The sequence below is a fragment of the Elephas maximus genome, chromosome 16 (assembly GCF_024166365.1).
Source record: "Elephas maximus indicus isolate mEleMax1 chromosome 16, mEleMax1 primary haplotype, whole genome shotgun sequence".
NCBI lineage: Eukaryota > Metazoa > Chordata > Mammalia > Proboscidea > Elephantidae > Elephas > Elephas maximus.
Genome location: NC_064834.1, coordinates 65,436,834 through 65,456,908, shown reverse-complemented (window position 1 = coordinate 65,456,908; position 20,075 = coordinate 65,436,834). Strand labels below are relative to the sequence as shown.

General features: G+C 43.7%; 1 protein-coding gene across 9 annotated transcripts in view; it reads left to right on the top strand.

The window, feature by feature from the left end:
• Positions 1-20,075, top strand: part of ABLIM1 (actin binding LIM protein 1) — a 319,662-nt gene that overhangs the window by 259,776 nt on the left and 39,811 nt on the right. For 7 of the 9 annotated variants that reach the window (XM_049854686.1, XM_049854691.1, XM_049854692.1 and 4 more), the window contains 2 exons: positions 731-818; positions 5,992-6,050. In XM_049854686.1, the coding sequence (XP_049710643.1) occupies positions 731-818; positions 5,992-6,050 (147 nt within the window). Of the gene's footprint in view, positions 1-730; positions 819-5,991; positions 6,051-11,248; positions 11,333-20,075 lie in introns of all 9 variants that reach the window. The other 2 variants (XM_049854690.1, XM_049854687.1) reach the window with 1 other exon arrangement.

Here is a 20,075-nt window from a genome sequence, read left to right as displayed (position 1 = left end):
TGAGTCCAGTGACACTGCACTTTAGGGGAGTCAGCACCTGCTGTGATGGCATCTGTCGTATTTAGGAATGTGAGATGGCCGTGAATAAGATGGAGCTCCCTCAGTAAAATGGCTTCTTCAGAAAACTCTTAACGTAAGACATCGGCAGAAGATGGTTGTAAACAGCATGGAAGAGGATCTGGGCTCCTTCTGAGATAAAAGCAATGAATGCCGTTTTTACTCTGGTTTTTCTCACCTCGATGCAAGCTGGATAGATTTTATTATTTTCAGATTGTTCAGCCAAGAAAGCAAGAGCCTTTAGTTCTTGTAATGACGGGGACCGTTTGTTTTTACTGGTTTAGCACAAATGAACATTGGCCTCCAGCATAAATTCGAATCGTAATGCTTTTGAGGTGGAGTTTTTGGGAGACAGAGTTAGACCTACCTCAGGTACATGTAGGTAACTGACAGCCACCCAGGAAAGCTAGATCAAGGGAGAAGTGGAAGGCAGAGTCCAAGAGGCAGGGCGCCCCCTCGTGGCAGGGGTGAGGAGTGGTCACTGAGCCCCTCCCCATATCAGTGTGGTTAACTTTGGCTTCTGGGGCTGTTTGTGTTAGAAATTTGGTCAGTTGGACAATTATTTTTCCTTCTACCGTATCTTCCCTTTCCCTCCCAGATGTCCAACCCCTGAAAAGAAGCCAGGAACCATGACAAGGAGTAGACTGACTGTTGGCCACCTTTTCTCTTGCAGGCAGGTGACAAACATTATCACCCCAGCTGTGCACGATGCAGCAGATGCAGCCAGATGTTCACAGAAGGAGAGGAAATGTATCTTCAAGGTGAGATGGACTCAGGAGCACTGTAAGGGTTCCCCGCCTGGAGAAAGAAAACCTTGCTGTATTTGTTTATCTAATTGTTTTTAGGGTAGGAGGCATTTCATTAGCTTCGGGCCTTACCCAAACCCAAAATGAATGTGGCCAAAAGCTACCTCATCAGTTAGTATTAATCAGCCAAGCGGCTGACATGTGGGCAGTGAGCCCCTGGGGCCATGAAGGAATGAAGTCATGTTGTTGCTTGGATTGGATGAATAGGACTTGACATTCGTTGCTATGGATGTGAAAAGAAAAAAAAAAAGAAAAGATTGTCATCCAGTTGATTCCAACTTACGGTGACCCCATGTGTGTCAGAGTAGAACTGTGCTCCATGGGGTTTTCAATGGCCGATTTTTCGGAAGTAAATCACCAGGCCTTTCTTCCAAGGCACCTGCAGATGGACTTGAACCTCCAACTTCTAGGTTAGCAGCTGAGCGTATTAACTGTTCGTACCACACAGGGACATGAAAATCAGCAGTTCCTCCTTCCCAGGCCCGCCCCAGCAATATGCTTGAGAAACAAAAGATGAAAGAGAGAAAGCATTTCTGGAAATTTTACTTATTTGATGGCTCATTGTCATTTCTCCTTTTCACTATTCTGGGGGTTAGAGAGGATTTTTTGAGGCCTCCCAGTCTGCTCTTAACAGGGCTTTCAGGAAGAAGAAAATCTCGTATTTGGGGTATTAATTACAGCACAGTCTTACTTCATCCTATTAAGATGACATAGCTTTTGTATCGAGAGAAAGCGAGAGAGGATGCACTGTACCCGAAGTCCCTGCAAGAGAAATGGAGAAATTTCTGATGGCAAAGACACACAAACAAGTACTCATTTCTAAGGGACCATACCATTTTTTTAACTGAAAATACTGTGGAGACGTTTTCCCAGGGTAAAACTACGATGCATTTTTATCTCCTCTTAACTGCTGAAGCCTCTTGGAGGGAGTTTGGGGAGGGTCCTCTCCGAGTGAGCAGCACCATCTGTGTGTGCGTTTTACTATTTTTAGCTGGAAAAAGAGTTATGAATTAGACAAGGGCTTATCAGCAAAATTACTGAGAACCGTAAGAGCCATAGCTCCTTCGGTTTGGGTAATTACTGGGTCTGAGCTGCCTTTGTCATTTCTTCATTTCTGCTTGCACGGAACACCGTGTGTATTTTTAATGACTGCTTTGCTTTGCTCTCAGTTTGTCTTCTGATGCAACTAAGAAAAGTCAACAGAAATGATTCCTGAGTGTTAAAGCAAACTGTGGCTGTTCTCCCCACCCTCCCAAAATACTAGCTGTGTAAAAAACTGACAACCCAGATACTTACTAGCTTTACTTTTAAAATGATCGCTCTGAAAAATTATGATGAAAAACATCACTGAACTTTAAGGGGCCAGATGAAGGCAAATGATAGGTACCAGTGCCTGAATCTGATGGTTTCATGTAGGCCTTATGTGACACATTTCCCCAAAGACAGGCTCTGTATCTGCAGTGGCAATAGACAGGTGGCACCTTGCAGTTATAGCATGGAGCAGATTTATTCTCTGTTGATCTCGCAGCTTTGTTTTAGATTTTTGTGTGCCGGTCATGGTACTCAAAAACAAAGGCACTCAGCAATTCCACTCCTAGGTATAGACCCAAAAGAATTGAAAGCAGAGACTCAAAAACAGTTACTTGCACACAGGTGTTAATTGCAGCATTATTCACAATAGCCAACACCCTAAGTGTCCATCAACAGATGAATGGATACGCAAAATGTGGTCTGCACATACGATGGAATGTTATTCAGCCAAAAGAAATGAAGTCCTGATACCTGCCACGGCATAGATGAACCTCGTAAACATTATGCTGAGTGAAATAAACCAGACCCAAAAGGTCAAATACCGTATAGGAAATTTATATGAAATATCCAGAATAGGCAAATGCGTAGAGACAGAAAGTAGATGAGTGGTTACCAGGGGCTCAAGGGAGAAGGGAGTGGGGAGATACTGTTCACTGGGTACAGAGTTTCTGTTTGGGGTGATGAAAAAGTTTGGAAATAAATAGCGGTGCTGGTGGCACAGCATTGTGAATAAAACTGATGCCACTGAATTGCACGCTTAAAAATAGTTAAAATGGGAAATTTGATGGTATCTATACCACAATTAAAAGGAAAAAAAGGTACAAGAGTGCTTGTCAACCCGGGTCTGCTGGGAACTGAGCCTTGGAGGCTCTGGGGGCTGCTCTGCACATTCAGGATTGTTCTGGGTGTTGAGTAGAGAGGGTGATTGCAAGCAGCGCACAAACACAGGATGTTGGCACTATGAATGAACAAGCCCCTGTTAAGCTGGGACCAATTCAGAAATTCGGGGGTTATTCAGACATCTCCCCTGGAGTTGTTCTTTCATTCTCTTTGCTGCCCTCTCCTTAGCACGGCCCTAAGGATGAGCAGTTTCTTCCCCAGCCTTCGATGCTCTCCCCAGATCACATTCCTTGTGTGTCTGGCCTCCGGAGGACAGTGTTGACACTGTGTGCAGAGCCAGTGTTCTGAGTGACGAGTCCTGCTCAGCAGTTCCTTTCCATAGAATGCCTCTCCTGAACCTGGCCCTGACCCTTTGCCCTGGGCTCTCCACATAAAGAGCATTTCCTCTTTTGTAGTCAGCCTTTGAGTCAGTGTTAGTGTTAAAGGGACCTATATGTCTGGGATTTGTGTGTGTGTTTGATTTTTTTATTTTGGGGGGCCTGGGTTAATATAGGTGGAAATCATTGCTAAGTAGGAATTAGATTATGATTCTGATGACAAATTTTTCCTCATCATTCATTTAATATTATTTTAGCTCAGTGGTATAAAATAATTCACAAGTTCTTTTAATTTGGTGACTTTTCAAGCACACACAGGTTGCTGCTTAAAGAGGTAAAGATTTAAACAATTAAATGTAGAAAACCTAATAATTCGTGCTGAGACTCATGTTAAATTGATAATTTACTCACTCCTTTTGATTGAATAACTGTTCACTGAAGTCTCTTTAAGCGCTCATTCAGGTTCTTCTGTCCATTCCCACATTTGAACAGATCTCCTTGAGCACAGGACTTACGTATAAGCCTGACCCGTAATCATATAAATGACACGTCTAACATATATGGGCCTATAAAAACATATAGGCAGGCGCTGGATTCTGACAAGATAAGAGCTTTGTATTGGAGGCAAAGGTCTTGTGAGTTCTGTAATGCTGATACTGTCAGTGAGAGTGCTTTTTTTCTAAGAAAGTCTATTGACCCAGGCATTAAAAATAACTTATATGTAGACACCTCACTAGTTTAAAAGTGAAGAAGTTCCCCAGGCCCTCTGTTAGCCCAAGACCAGAGCCATTCCTGAAGTCAACTCTTCAAACAGGGATTGGACTGGACTATAAGACAGAAGATGATACTGGAGAGGAGTGAGCTTCTTGGCTTAAGTAGACACATGAGACTATGTGGGCAGCTTCCATCTGGGGGGGAGATGAGAAGGCAGAGGGGGACAGGACCTAGATGAACGGACACGAGGAATACAGAGTGGAAAGAAGGAGTGTGCTGTCTCATTAGGGGGAGAGCAGCTAGGAGTACATAGCAAGGTGGGTGTTTTTATATGAGAGACTGACTTGATTTGTAAACTTTGACTTAAAGCACAATTTAAAAAAAAAAAAGTGAAGAAGTTGTTTTAGTTAGAAGGTTAGAAGTTTAATAGGGAGACTTTTGAGATCTGCACTAAGCCAGGGACACATGGGCAAATCCCAGCTTTGTGCTGACTGCATGGTAGGATCGCCATGAATCCGATCCCCAAAGTGTGGAAATGGATCCAGTCCTCATCTTGCCGCTTCTGCATCCTTGTCACCAGCTGCTCATGCAGCACACTCTGTCACTGATCCCAGCTACCCAGACCTGGGTCAGAGCTCGCGAATTAGATGGACACCATCTTTCAGACTATCAAATAGGTAGATGCCAGCCCCTGCTGGCTCTCACTGCCCTTGTGGGTTTGCTAATTGTCTGGAATGACTCACAGAATTCATGGAGAGTATACCATAGTTGGAAACCCTGGTGGCATAGTGCTTAAGAGCTATGGCTGCTAACCAAAACATCAGCAGTTTGAATCCACCAGGCGCTCCTTAGAAACTCAATGGGGCAGTTCTACTCTATCCTGTAGGGCCGCTATGAGTTAGAATTGACTTGACGGCAATGGGTTTGGCTTTTGGTTTTATACCATACTTAAAGCTACAGCTTTATTACAGCCAAAAAGGCTACAAACAAAGAGTACATATGGTGAGGTCTGGAAGGAGTCACTGTACAGAGCTTCCATGTCCCAGGGAGGGACACAGAGCCCTCTCCAGTGCATGATCACCAACCAGGAAGATCCGTCTGAGCCTTAGGGTCCAGGGCTCTTATCAGCTTGACCACTTGGCCATGAGAGATTAAATCACACTTTCTAAGGCTTACTTGCATTGTCCCCCAGGTGGTGCCTCTTGGTCTGTCAGCCCCTACCCATTAGCCTCAGGCGTTGGTACTGCTTGAAAGATCATGAACAAACGCTGAATTGCTTTCTGCAAAGTGATTCCCCACCTTACAGATTCGTAAGGTGGCTTTCAGCGTTTCTGCTGGTTTGCTCAGTTTTTCATATATCTATTTTTTTTTTTTATAGGCGACTGTGCAGAATTAGATTAGTGAAAAATTCAGTGAGTTTTGCTTCTGAGTATAGAATATCTGGTTCAACTTTATTTCCCTCAACTAAATTGTGTGGTTGCTATGATGTTAGATAAGCATGGCCTGTATTTCTAAAATTAAATGCAGTTTGTAGTAAGTACACAGACATTACTTTTAAACACTAATGATGTGTTTTTCTTTAAAAGGTCTCAGTCAAGAACTAAATATCTCTTGAATGAAAGCATTCTGTGCCCAGCCAGTGGTTTCTGTGGTCTAGAATTATGACCTTTGTAGAACAAGCTCAGACTGGATGATGAAAACTCACCCAGAGCCTGCCTTTCGGAGTTACTTGGTTTCTTTTTTGAGTTCCTGATTCACTTTGACTTGAGGCTCTGACATTCTCTATGTGGGAAAAATGGCTATGACCATCCTCAAATGTTCTGTCTGATAGGACTGTGACTTTTTTCCATTTCTTTTACGCTTAGTGATGCTTTGTGTCTTTCCAGGTTCTACCGTTTGGCATCCCGACTGTAAGCAGTCTACCAAGACAGAGGAAAAACTGCGGGTAAGGAAACTTTAGAGCTGTCATGCCCAGGCACATTGGCAGGTAATGTGTTTTCGTAGTCACTGACTCTTGGGGCTAGAGTGTGGGTGAAGTTAAATTTTCATGGTTTTTTGTTTTTCCCTTAGCAAACCAAGTTGTGATGCCATTTGGGCAGGGAAAGGAGTTCCCTCCTACCTTACATTTCTTACTGTAGTTTTTGTTCCAAATGATTGCCTTGGACAAAATAGACATTGCCTCACTAGCCAGGCTTTTAGCAATGCATTCAGGGGCAAAATCAAAACATATACATGTGAAAAATGAATAATCATGTTCTAAGGGGAACATCTGGTATCTCCTAGCCAGAATTTTTACATAAGCACTTAGTCCATAATGCGCTGCTTCACCAGACTCCACATGCATCACTCAGTACTCAGCCCGTAACGTATCACTTCAACCCTATCTCTACATCTATCCCACAATCCTTTCTCCATAACACCCTGCTCCAACCCTCAGTACTCAGTCCGTAACGCACCACTGCATCCCTCAGTACTCAGTCAGTAATGCACCACTCCAACCCTCAGTACTCAGTCCGTAACACACCACTCTAACCCAGACTCCACGTCCGTCCCTCAGTACTCAGTCCGTAATGCACCACTGCATCCCTCAGCACTCAGTCCGTAACACATCACTCCAACCCAGACTCCACGTCCGTCCCTCAATACTCAGTCCATAATGCACCACTCCAACCCTCAGTACTCAGTCCCTAACACACCACTCCAACCCAGACTCCACGTCCATCCCTCAGTACTCAGTCTGTAATGTACCACTCCAACCGTAACTCCACGTCCATCCTCAGTACTCAGTCCCTAACACACCACTCCAACCCAGACTCCACGTCTGTCCCTCAGTACTCGGTCTGTAATGCACCACTCTAACCCTAACTCCACGTCCATCCTCAGTACTCAGTCCCTAATCCACCACTCCAACCGTAACTCCACGTCCATCCTCAGTACTCAGTCCCTAACACACCACTCCAACCCAGACTCCACGTCTGTCCCTCAGTACTCGGTCTGTAATGCACCACTCTAACCGTAACTCCACGTCCATCCTCAGTACTCAGTCCCTAATCCACCACTCCAACTGTAACTCCACGTCCATCCTCAGTACTCAGTCCCTAACACACCACTCCAACCCAGACTCCACGTCTGTCCCTCAGTACTCGGTCTGTAATGCACCACTATAATTATAACTCCACATCCATCCTCAGTACTCAGTCTGTAATGCACCACACCAGCCCAGAGTCAACATCCGTCACCCAGTACTCAGCCTGTAATGCACCACTCCAACCGTAACTCCACGCCCATCCTCAGTACTCAGTCCCTAATCCGCCACTCCAACCGTAACTCCACGTCCGTCCTCAGTACTCAGTCCCTAACACACCAGTCCAACCCAGACTCCACATCTGTCCTTCAGTACTCGGTCTGTAATGCACCACTCCAACCGTAACTCCACGTCCATCCTCAGTACTCAGTCCCTTATCCACCACTCCAACCCAAACTCCACATCCGTCCCTCAGTACTCAGCCTGTAATGCGCCACTCCAACCGTAACTCCACGTCCATCCTCAGTACTCAGTCCCTAATCCACCACTCCAACCCAGACTCCACGTCTGTCCCTCCGTACTCGGTCTGTAATGCACCACTCTAACCATAACTCCACGTCCATCCTCAGTACTCAGTCCCTAATCCACCACTCTAACCGTAACTCCACGTCCATCCTCAGTACTCGGTCTGTAATGCACCACTCTAACCGTAACTCCACGTCCATCCTCAGTACTCAGTCCCTAATCCACCACTCCAACCGTAACTCCACGTCCATCCTCAGTACTCAGTCCCTAACACACCACTCCAGCCCAGACTCCACATCCGTCCCTCAGTACTCAGCCTGTAATGCACCACTCCAATCGTAACTCCACGTCCATCCTCAGTACTCAGTCCCTAACACACCAGTCCAACCCAGACTCCACGTCTGTCCCTCCGTACTCGGTCTGTAATGCACCACTCCAACCGTAACTCCACGTCCATCCTCAGTACTCAGTCCCTAACACACCACTCCAGCCCGGACTCCACGTCTGTCCCTCAGTACTTGGTCTGTAATGCACCACTCTAACCGTAACTCCACGTCCATCCTCAGTACTCAGTCCCTAACACACCACTCCAGCCAAGACTCCACGTCTGTCCCTCAGTACTCGGTCTGTAATGCACCACTCCAACCGTAACTCCACGTCCATCCTCAGTACTCGATCTGTAATGCACCACTCCAACCGTAACTCCACGTCCGTCCTCAGTACTCAGTCCCTAATCCACCACTCCAACCCAAACTCCACATCCGTCCCTCAGTACTCGGTCTGTAATGCACCACTCCAACCGTAACTCCACGTCCATCCTCAGTACTCAGTCCCTAACACACCAGTCCAACCGTAACTCCACGTCCATCCTCAGTACTCAGTCCCTAACACACCACTCCAACCGTAACTCCACATCCATCCTCAGTACTCAGTCCCTAATCTACCACTCCAACCCAGACTCCACATCCGTCCCTCAGTACTCAGTCCCTAATCCACCACTCCAACCGTAACTCCACGTCCATCCTCAGTACTCAGTCCATAATGCGCCACACCAACCCAAAGTCCACATCCTTCCCTCAGCTCTTGGTACATTTTACCAACCTCTCAAATCCAAATTTGCCAGAGTATCCTCCATCCAAAAGCTGGTGGTTTGTCAGATAACACTTTTGGGAGAAATAATGATGTGCCCAGACATACCAATGTGAACAAATGCTCTGAATTGTTTTGTAACTTAACCCTGATCCCATCCCATCGAGTTGATTCCGACTCATATCAGCCCTATAGGACAGGGTAGAACTGCCCCATAGGGTTTCCAAAGAGCGCCTGGTAGATCCGAACTGCTGACCTTTTGGTTAGCAACCGTATCTCTTAACCACTATGCCACGAGGGCTTCCAACTTAACTCTGAGGTAACGTCAAAATGCTCTGCTAACTATCTTAGAACATTGACTACATGGGTGAAAGGAGAGACCCTCTTCATCTCTCAGTTTAAAGCCTTCTCCTAGTCTTAGTTTTCAGAACACCTGCAAGCTAACAATATTTTATCCATTTCAGAAGCAAAGAGTTGTACATAGTTGTAAGGTCCAGACCCTAATGTGCACCCTGCTCAGACACCCCCAGTTTTTCACCTGGGATGTCCTATATTTTTCAGAGCAATAATCAGACTGGTTCCCAGTCCACATTGCCTCAGTTTAGCTAACCTCGTGGTGCCTTGGGAAAACTGCAGTCTGATTTCAGCTGAAGTCTCAGAGAAAGAGTAGCCTGGATTTGTTTTGGAGACCAGGTCCTGGTGTGTGGCATAATTTCTTCTTGATCTGCCATTAGCAGGTATGAAGAGCTATTTATGTCGCTCCAGCACCTGTACCATCTTTTATTCCTGTGGCCTTCACTAATACGTAACTCACAAATGTATGACTTGGCTTCAGGAAAAATGATTACCATTTGCTCTGACCCTTTTCAGACCCCTTTGTCTGCCACCCCAGGATTTCTACTGCTGTTTTCCAGGGTCTTGTCTTTATTCTCTTTCATGAAACACATGTATACACAGGAGTTCCTTTGCTTTTCTTTCTTTCTTAACTGGCCTCCATAAGATCAGGTGAAGACATTTTGCCATTTAGATATTTTGGAAACTTGTGCCTTCCCTGTGGCCCAGAGAACAAAAGCAGTTCTCTTAGAGTTCACAATAATTATATAAAAGCATATTTTAAGTGGGGGAAAAAACCACTTTTCTCAGAATAATTGAGTAAAGACAAGCTGAACTGGAGAAGTTGTCTACCAGTACTTGAATGGTTTCGATCTGTTTCTAACCTTCAGATTCGGCTCAAGTGCATGTACACCCACCTGGAGTCCATCATCCAGGCAGGTGCAAGCTGGAACCCTCGCCCTCGCCCGTTTGGGCTCCAGACTCTGGAATTTTTGAGGAACCATGGGTCCTTTGGAAATGGGTTATCTTGATAAAACACTAGAACATTAAAATTAGTACTTATTGCCACTTTTGTCATAAAAATGTAAAAAATCCATAGCATAGCTTGGGGATGCTGCCCAGAAACCACCCAAGTAGCTAGTGATTTGCACTATCTCTGCAGTGTTGCTTTTGGTTTTTTGAATAATCATTTTTACTTCATCCCTGATGAAGCCTTTTGGGGGACAAAGAGAGGTGTGCTAATGGGACCAGACTGAATGGAATGTGCCCCCCCCCCACACCCCGCCAAGGATTGCTTAAATTGTAGATCGTGTTACTAATGTGATTTTTAAAAAAGCATCAATGCTCTTGATAGAATCTTGATGGAACTTTCTGGATAAACTTACAAAAACAGCCAGTGAAATACTTTCACACATTCTGACCAAGAGGAGCTATTGTTTTCTTCATTTATTGAAGATTTCCAGAGAATTCCAAAGCTCTTTTCCTAAACCCAACATTGACTACTTGGGAGGCGAGGTCAGCCCTCTGGTCACTTTGAGGAGCCTAGTAGTAAAAGGGAGGCTGCGTCTCTGAGGGGAAGAGGTTCAGATGTGCCCTGAGTCGGGGGCACGTGCTGACGTTGGTGGGATTTAAAGGGGGACGGGTTTTAAATAAAGGAAATAAATCTCGTGCTCTCTTTAGGGTGTGTCTGCAGATCACAGATCTTGAGCCAAGTTTTCCAGCACTTTACTGGGTGTCACACTAGTACAGTTTCCATAGCAAAATGAAAATGTTTTAAGAATCTTTCAGCAACCCCACTGAGTAATCCACATTCTTGATATTGAAGAACTCGTGGGAAGTCTCTTACAACACGTCCTTGAAGGGTGTCTCTCAGTTGGCTTCACTGGCTTCTTGCTCTTCATATATTGTAAGAAAGTCTAAGCCAAAACAAATGGAAAGGAATCATGGGGGTTGGAACTGAGGTAAATATACTGTGATTTGAAAACCCATTAATGTGCTTTTAAACATGGGCCAGAAATTGGCCAACACATACACACAGACATGTCAACCAAAGTGAGGCCACTTGGCATTTACTATCAAATGAGTTTTGACTAATTTTTATTTTTTTAATAGCCTTTCTGAACTGAGGATATCTCTTTGTTCGTTCTTCCCTTTCTCATGTTTCACGGCAGCTGCCAAATCTTCACCGTTCTTCATTCGATTTCTTTTATCCCAAAAGTCTGATTCGACGCACAGGCCGGTCTCCGACTCTGCAGGTTCGCGCTGTGTCTGGGCTGCAGCTCGACATCACTGTCCTGGGCACCAGGCTTCTGTCGCTTTTACTCCGCCTGTTGCTTTCCCCACATAACTCGTCTAGCTCCTGTGGAGGGCAGATGCTTTCTCTCACCCCACTGCGTGCACCTCACCTTCTGGTTCTGGCCGTTTCCTTCTCTGACTGATGTTTTCCCTTAGAGAGTGTCTAAAGTGCTGTCTTTATCAAAGCAAGCACATTAGAAGCTGCTTTTTAGTTCTGCGCTCACACGTTTGTTCATTAAACAAGTATTTGTCAAGCACTGAGGTCTGCGTGCTGGGCTGAATGCTATAGATGTAGACTAGTAGGGAAAAAAAGGTAAGTAAATAGCTGTAAACTGGCCTAGAAACACGTCACAGGGGTTAGAGGGAGCAAGCTCGTTGGAATGTCAGGGGAGAGGCGTTCTCAAGGGGCACCACATGAGAGAAGCGGTCTTTGAGCGAAATTTGCAGGCTGGGTAAGATTAGAACTTGTGGAGATGAGGAGAAAGGGGTGGGCCTGGTGAAGAGAGCAGCAGACACATGGAGCTGGGGAAAAGCAGCCTTGGTCTGGCTCAAGAATGGAGTAGAGAATTGAGGAGGGAAACAAGTGAGGCCAGGTATCTACTCTGTGGGTGCTGGGTGATTTACCCTCACCCCTTTTTGCTCTCCCTAAGAATCATTGTGAGGCAGCTATCCTTATTCCCACTTTACAGATGTGGAAACTGAGGCCCATCATAGTTAAGTAACTTCCTCAGAGTTACAGTGAGTGGAAGAGCCAGGATTGGAACCCAGGTCTTTGTAATCCCATAATGCGTGCTCTTTCCACTCTACCAAGAGGGGAATCATGATAGAGAAATCTGAGAAGACAAGTGGAAGAGAGCATTGAAAACTGACAAAGTCTATTGTCCAGGGGGGTTACTGATGGTGGTCAAGGAAGAGAGCAACACGAACTGCCTGGGCATCCTTTGGAAGCAGGGAGGGTACTTGGTCAGCTCTTCAGACAAGCAGGGAGACAGGAGATGACACGAACTTCTTTAGGGTTCTCTGAGAATCCATTGAAACCTTGACCTGTTTGATTACAACCGACTTCCCACAATCCACCTTTGCCCAGATGAAACCCATCCTGCCCCGTGATGACGATTCTGGGTTTAACACAGCACCGTGGCCTGGGCTGTGGGCCCACGCCTCTTTTCTGTGCCTGACGACTACACTAGACTGAGAAGACTTTTTTGTGTACTTTTATTAAAACTTCACCCTCTTTCTTAGAAATTAGAATATAAAATTTTAGCATGGAAAGAAACCTTTTAGCGGTCAACCTCCTTAGTTTCTTCATCTGTAACATGAAGTTAGGGAAATCGAGTAGACACCCAAGGTTACCCAGGTCAGAAGGAACCAGACTTAACCAGACTCAGCTCTCTTGACTCCAGGCCCAGGGTGTCTTGCGCTCACCTGACTTGCTGGGTTACAGGCCAACTCCTACTTAATGTCTGATCTTCATTCTAGTTTAAATGTTTAGCTCCAATCGCAAGGTTTGCACAGACAGCAAAACTGTGTTCTCATGAATCCAGAGGAGCCACCAAACACAGGTCACCCCTACTACAGAGGAGTGTTGCTCCGAATTAGTGTCTCTCATTGACAAGCAGTTGTTTTTTCGATACTTTTTAGGTATTTCTGAAGGTATACTTTGTAACTCAAATAGTGTCACATTTTGTTAGTCTACGGATATAGCCAAGCAATGTATTTTCATGGTTTGTTAAAAAAAAAACACAATTATTAGGCATGAAGTTTTAATTTACTCCAGACCCTTAAGCTCAAGAGATTTGGAACATCTTAGAAAGTAAAGGAGAGAGAGAGATCTGTTTTTAATAACTCCTGCCTTCTTCTCCTGTTGTTCAGAAGGGACATCTGATTCCCATTATTCTGCCATTAATATCAATGAAGTCAACTCTAGCTCCATCGAAAAAAGTTGTAAACAGCTTGGGGCCTGGCAGGGAAAAGGCTGTTTGGCGAGGTCTTCCCTTACCCATTGGTGATTGAGGAATAGCTGGTCCGAACCTCTCAGAAGGCTGAAAACTCCACAGCAAGGCATCTCAGGTTACACAGATGTTCGGATCCTTTCAAGACTGTGGCCTGCGTTAGCAGCTCCTTTTCACCACCCAAAATCAAGCACCTTTAATTGTTAGATAAACTGACCATGCTTCTCACGGGGGCATTCAGTGCTTCGAGCCCAGAAATAAGCCTTGGTTTTGTTGTGAAGGAAAGTCACATTTGTAGGAGGAAAGGCCTTGTATTTGTTTGTATTCTGAAAGTGTTTATTTTCCTTTTTCTTGAATTACAGGTTTAAAAAATGATTAAAATAGCCTCACCTAAGAAAAACATATTCCAGTTTCTCTTACCCAGCAGAGTTTTAAATAGATAACCAAATTTGCCTATGCACACAGCATAAGACTGAGTATTTGTAATTCAGGTTGCAATTTTTACAGACGAAGCACTTGGTATTCCTAGGACCAAGTTTCTAAAAATCTCAGTGAATCACTTGCTGTCACTCTAAAAGGGATGCTGCTGTGCCCCTGGCGGCCAAAGCGTGAATTGACTGCCATATAAGATTGGCATGTGTTTTTTTTTTCTTCTGAAACTAACGTTCACCTATTAAAAAATATATATATACACTTTCAAATCTGTAATAACCAAACAAATATTGTGTGTACATTGAAAGAGAGGAGCTAACGAGAAGCTTTATATATGTCTACAACAAGGAATTGCTTTAACCACCGAGCCACCAGGGCTCCTTAGAAGGAGATAACGTTGTTGCCTATTGTTTCATTCATGTCATTACGATACGTACTGTTTTATTCACAGCTTTCACTTCGCTCAAATATTTTATCCTCTCTGATGTGTCTTTACAATTCATTAGACTCTCAAATGTATAGGTATTAAGATTTCTACTAGAAAAAAGTCGAGGCCCCTTGGCCATAGTAAAGGCGGATGGCATTTGTGAAACTGTCCCCAGAGAAGGGATGTGTGAGAATGAGGACCTTCTTCCTGCTTCCTCTCAAAACGCAAATTGTTTGTTCCAGAGGGGTTGATTTCACCACCCCCCCCTTTTTTTTTTTACTTAGCAGCGTACTATTCAGTGTATGCAGATTTTAAAAATATTCCTTCCTCTGCAGCTACTATCACCACCTTGTCTAATGAACTTCAACAAAAACCCAAGGCAGGTACTGTCAACATCAGCAGCACTTTGTATAAGGTGTCTATCACCTTATATCCGTAGTCGTTCCATACGTGTTCACAAGATCGTTCCGATCTGGTTGCCAGCCGCCTGTAGTTTCTTTCTCCTACTTACAGCATGGCTTTGGATGAATGCAAAGTAGATCAAGTAGTTGTTGCATCCCGGCTCCTGGGGATGGGGGGGAGGGCGGGGACAGCATAGCGCTTCCCAGTGCTCTCCATGTGAGGGACCCAGCGTGCATGGGGGCCTAGAATTGAAAATAATGGACAATGTCATGTCTCCACATACTCGCCAGGCAGAGCTCTGGTAAGTGTTTTTTTAATGGTCCATACTGGAAGAATGATGAGAGTTGGAATGGAAACATAAAAAGATCTCTTTAACGGAATTTTCCTTCTGGGATTGTGCCTTCTGAATGATAGTATAGATGGACAAAGTCAAGACACAGGGAGAAAAAACAACTGATAGGCATTTAGAGGACTTTTAAAAAGAATTGCATAAAGTAAAAATGTGCATTTTCAAGCATCTAGCTATTACTAGTGATTGTCATTTTTTCTCTCTTCTGTTGAAATGAATGAATGAAATAGTCTTTCTGTGAGGCCTCTGTTAGTTGATCTTTTTTTCTTTTTTTGGAGGAAAACCAAAGCTTTGTTGAAATCAAAAGTGACTGCATGAACGTGTGCTGGGAAAGTAAATGTGGGGCATTATGGGCCCTTCTCTGTGAAGGTCATGTGGGGTCAGCCACAGACAGCTAGAAGGTTCCTACTGCAGGCTCCTTTCTTCCCTCTGCCAAAATTCAAGTTGAAAAACTTAAGCTGTTTGTCTAATCTTATTGGCAAAATGGAAACCCTGGTGGCACAGTGGTTAAGAGCTATGGCTGATAACCAAAAGATCGGCAGTTCAAATCCATTAGGCGCTCCTTGGAAACCCAGTGGGACAGTTCTGCTCTGTCCTGTAGGGTCGTTATGAGTCGGAATGGATGGCAATATATTTGGTTTAGTTTTTCTTAGCAAAATACTTTGAGAGCTCACAGCCCATCTATAATTCTTTCTGTATCTACTTTGCTTTCTCCTCTTCAGCCTCCCCATATATTTTTTGTTATTTTTGCCAAAGATGGCATTACAAGAAAAAATTAAATTTTCAAATGTGCTTTCAAGTGGGTTTTTTTCTGCAGGGCATGAAATAAAAGGTGTTTAAAGGAAAGTAAAGTACATTACATCTGTTCTTATCCGCTTAATCATAGGTCCTAGCTGTTTCCCCTTCTCTGGAAAGCAGAAGTGGGTATACCTTTAGGGATAAATATTTGCAATCATCTTCACTTTTAATATAGGCAAGGAAGTCATTTTGTTTATCCTAACTCTTAGAGAGAATTGCAGAAACAGACTGCTGACTTACTGGGTTATTGGATTCAGTTCACAATTACTGAGTTCCTGTTGTTAACCTGGATACCTGAATGGCTTAAAATGGTAACTTGAGGTAAATAATTGCACGTAAGCATCATCTGTGGAAATTCAGGGGCTCTGAAATGAGGTGACACTAGAGTTAACGGTAAAGAAGTAACCAGAAGTGGTATTTCGTATGGAGGAAAGTATGTCAGTAAATTAGTGCTTTTGAAGATGAGTTTCAATTTGAGTGAACTGCACATAAGCCGTTATGTTGGAGGGATAGTTCTGTGCCTTTTGGAAATGCCTTGGCCGTCGGAGACCTTCAGCAAGTCATATGTATTAGGGGGAAAAAAAGGCCCAAAGAAGAAAAGGGTTTTTAAAAAAATTTGTGTATACAAATGTTAACAACTTAAAATTCATCAGGATAGAATTCTAGATGTTTAGTATTAAAATGTGAAATTCTAAATAGGATTAAAATTCCAGAAGAAATTGTTTAGTTTTAAAAAATAATTTTATCTTCATAAGGGAGAGACCGCTAACCTCCGCTGGTTGAGCAAATACACTTTGGACGACACTAGGGACCGTGGCAAAAAGCAGGCAGCCAAGTGTGTTGTTTCAGCCTTGAAAGCAGCTAAAGAGGCAGCACACCAGGCCCCATCCTAGCAGATAAGACAAGCAGAGGTCAGTGCCATCCGGCCAGGGAAGGCATTAATGACTATAGCCAAGATAACAGCAGGAAGTCCCTGTCTCCGGGAGGACTCAGGATCACTTCATAGAGTTTTCAAGGAGGGGAAGGACATTTGTCAACTCCTGGAGGGACTACTGCCCCGAATATTGTGATAAATTGCTTAACATGTCTGAGTTCTGGGTGGATGGAATCCAAGTGTGAGAGCTATAGAAGTCTAGGGAAGCCTAGTCTATGTAACGTTTGAAAGGCATAAAAAAAAAAATATCCTACCATAAAGAGCCAAAGAAGGCAGTGCTGGCTAAGGACGGCCAGCCCAGTGGACATGGAAAATGTTGAGCAATTGCTCTGACCTGTGTGCTTGGAGCTTTACACCTATTATTTAATCCCACAAAGTAGGTGTTATTAAGATCTCTTGCCTGTTCTATAAATGGAGAAACTGAGGCTCAAGAATGTTTTTAAAAAGGAAAAAAAAAAAAACAACATACAGTGTCACATAACTAGTAGAGTCAGGAGTTAAACCAGGTTATTTGACTTCATAACCAGCCTTGAATCCCACTGAATTATACTCTCCGTAAGCCAAAAAGCCACTGCCATGAAGTCCGTTCCAACTCATAGCAACCCCATAGGGCTTCCGAGCTTATAAATATCCACAGAAGCAGACTACCACATCTTTCTCCCATGGAGCTACTGGTGGTTTCAAACCACCAACCTTTCGGTTAGCAGTTGATCACTTTAACCACTGTGACACCAGGGCTCCTATACTATACATAGTAGTGTTTTATCCCATTATTTCAATAATAGACAGGAAAACCAAGAAGGGTCATTGTAAGAAAACAGACAAGCAAGAATGTAGCTCAACCTGTAAGCAAGATGCCCATGGAAGTAAATTTCATAGTAAGGTTAGGAGGTTAGAAGGAAGCAAAGCAAGCAGTGGTAAATGCAGTGAAAGAAAGAACAGTTTCTAAATCTCTGAGGGACACCTTGAGCACTTCTTAAATAACACTGATGGTCTGAAGATGCAAATGGTGAGCCAAGTGATCGCCCTAAGAAGAGTCAGAGCAATAGCAGATTTGGCAAGCAGTCGACTTGACTTTGAAAAATGTCTGACTGTAAACATCTAAAATATCTCATTTGAAGTTAGAGAACCTGGGGCAGGTGTATGCAAATTGGAGAAGGTGATTCAAATCTGAAAACCTTTAAAGACTCAGATGATACTTGACAAATATCCAAATTGTTGAGCAACTCTTCAAAAGCCTGTTAGCCCAAGAATTTTCATAGCACAAATGAATAAGATAAATGCTTCAGAGAACGCCTGCAAAACTCTAGGAATACTTTAATCCAATGAGGAAGGGAGGTAGAAAGAGACTGAACTGGAATAGATTACTAGAGCCAACCTTTTCTTTCTGTGGAGTTTTTCATCACTGAGTGAGCACACAAAAGCCCCTTCTCTACATATGTGCATGCTGTTACTCAGCCGTATTCTTACCAGCATGTGCAGGAGAAGGAGAACAAAGCACTTCAGCCCCATCCCCAGGTGCATTTTACAGAAAAGGCAAAAAGTCTCCCTGATCCGCACTTGGCAAAAATAGGGATGAGTAATGTGTGAGACCCCCAAAGCTCCAGCACTTTGGCTGCTTGCACGATCTCCCAGATGCTTGTTAATGAAAACAGGCTTTTGTCATAGCAACCCCAGTAACTGAAGACAGCTGACTGTCCTGCAGTACACCCTTTCCTGCCCCACCCCAACACAGTGAGTAATAGTGATATCTTACAGAGGTGCTGTTGTTGTTAGGTGCCATCAAGTCAATTCCAACTCACAGTGACCCCATGTGACACAGTAGAACTGCCCCGTAGGGTTTTCTAGGCTGTAATCCTTACGGGAGCAGATCACCAGGCCTTTTTCCTGCAGAGCTGCTGAGTGGGTTCGAACCGACAACCTTTCAGTTAGAGCCAAGAGCTTAACCATCGTCCCACCAGGGCTCCTCCTTACAGAGCTTAGTGGCAATATTTTCAGTTAGTAGGTACTTCTTCTGCTATTTGATCTCAGTATTTTTCTATTGCTTTCATCGCATTTGTCCTATAGCTATGTAGATGGGAAATAAATGGTCACAGTGACCTTACAATATGGTCAAAAATTGAGTGCAGTAGTTAAGAGCTTGGGGTCAGGAGCTAGGGTGTCTGGGCTCAAATCCTGACTGTGTTGCTTTCTTAGCTATCTGACTTGGAATACTCAAACTTTTATCTGTAAATAACTCAGACTTTTTATCTGTAAATCTGATGATAACAGAACCTATCTCTTTGTGTTATTGAGAAGATTAAATGAGATTATGCCGGAGAACTGCTTAGCACAGCCATGTAGTAAGTGGTTGTAATAATAATTTTATTATTATTATAAATATTAGCTGCTTTTAATATTCTTGTGCAGTTATTTAAGAGATTTCATTCTGATATCTTGGCAAATATTAGATACTGGCCACTTGCAGCTGATGAACTACCTGTAGGTAATAATTATCCCACAAAGACAGGCATTGATTCAGCTATGTTAAGAGGTGACACCTCTTTTTGATGGAGTGTCATATTTTGGTTGTGCCACTTACACGTTTTGACTGGAAAATGGATCTCGGAATTGGGCATTTTTTGAGTAGTGTCCTTGTGTGAATTTTTTCTTTTTCAGCATTATTCAAGATTGGAAATTTTCTCATATTGAGATATATCTATAATTGCAAAATTGTAACTCTAGAAGGCAAGTGGTTGTGCATGACAGGTCTTGGGGAGGAGGCCCAGAGGCAATGAGCTTGGCTCCACTTGGACACAGTGTGATTTCTCCAACCCCCACCTGCCCTGGTATCTCAGAGATACCAGAGACAGTGGCTGAAAATGACTGATCGTGATTCTCAGTGCAGTCCTCATTTTAGAGTGAGTCTAATCATTGCTGTCTTGAGTTGACCAGGTGTTTGCTTTTGGATGTGAATTACATAGTCAGGCAACATCCTTTTTGGCAGGTGTTCTTTTGGCCTAGTTGTACTCATATTCAAGGTGCCAAATATCAGTAGAAGCAGTACTAAAAAAGAAAAGATCCTATTCCTAATGTGGAACTATAAAGTGTTCTCTCCAGGAAATAGCCGCAGAGATGGGGATGTTGTCTAAGACTGGGCCCTTGATTTTCTTTGCAGAACTTTCCAGAGTATGCCAAGCAGCACTGTGAGGTAGTCGATCCTACTTTATATGTCCCCCCCCAACCCCCCATTTAACCACCGTGCACTCTCAGGGTCCTCCAAACGTATATTAATTACATAAAAGTCCGGCTTCTTCCATCTCTCCTACTCCAGTTACTTTCTGTGTGGTTAGGCTCAGATCCATGCAATTAATATGAGTCAAATGTCCACAAACTATTTGTTTATAAATAATAAATTCATCTCATTGAC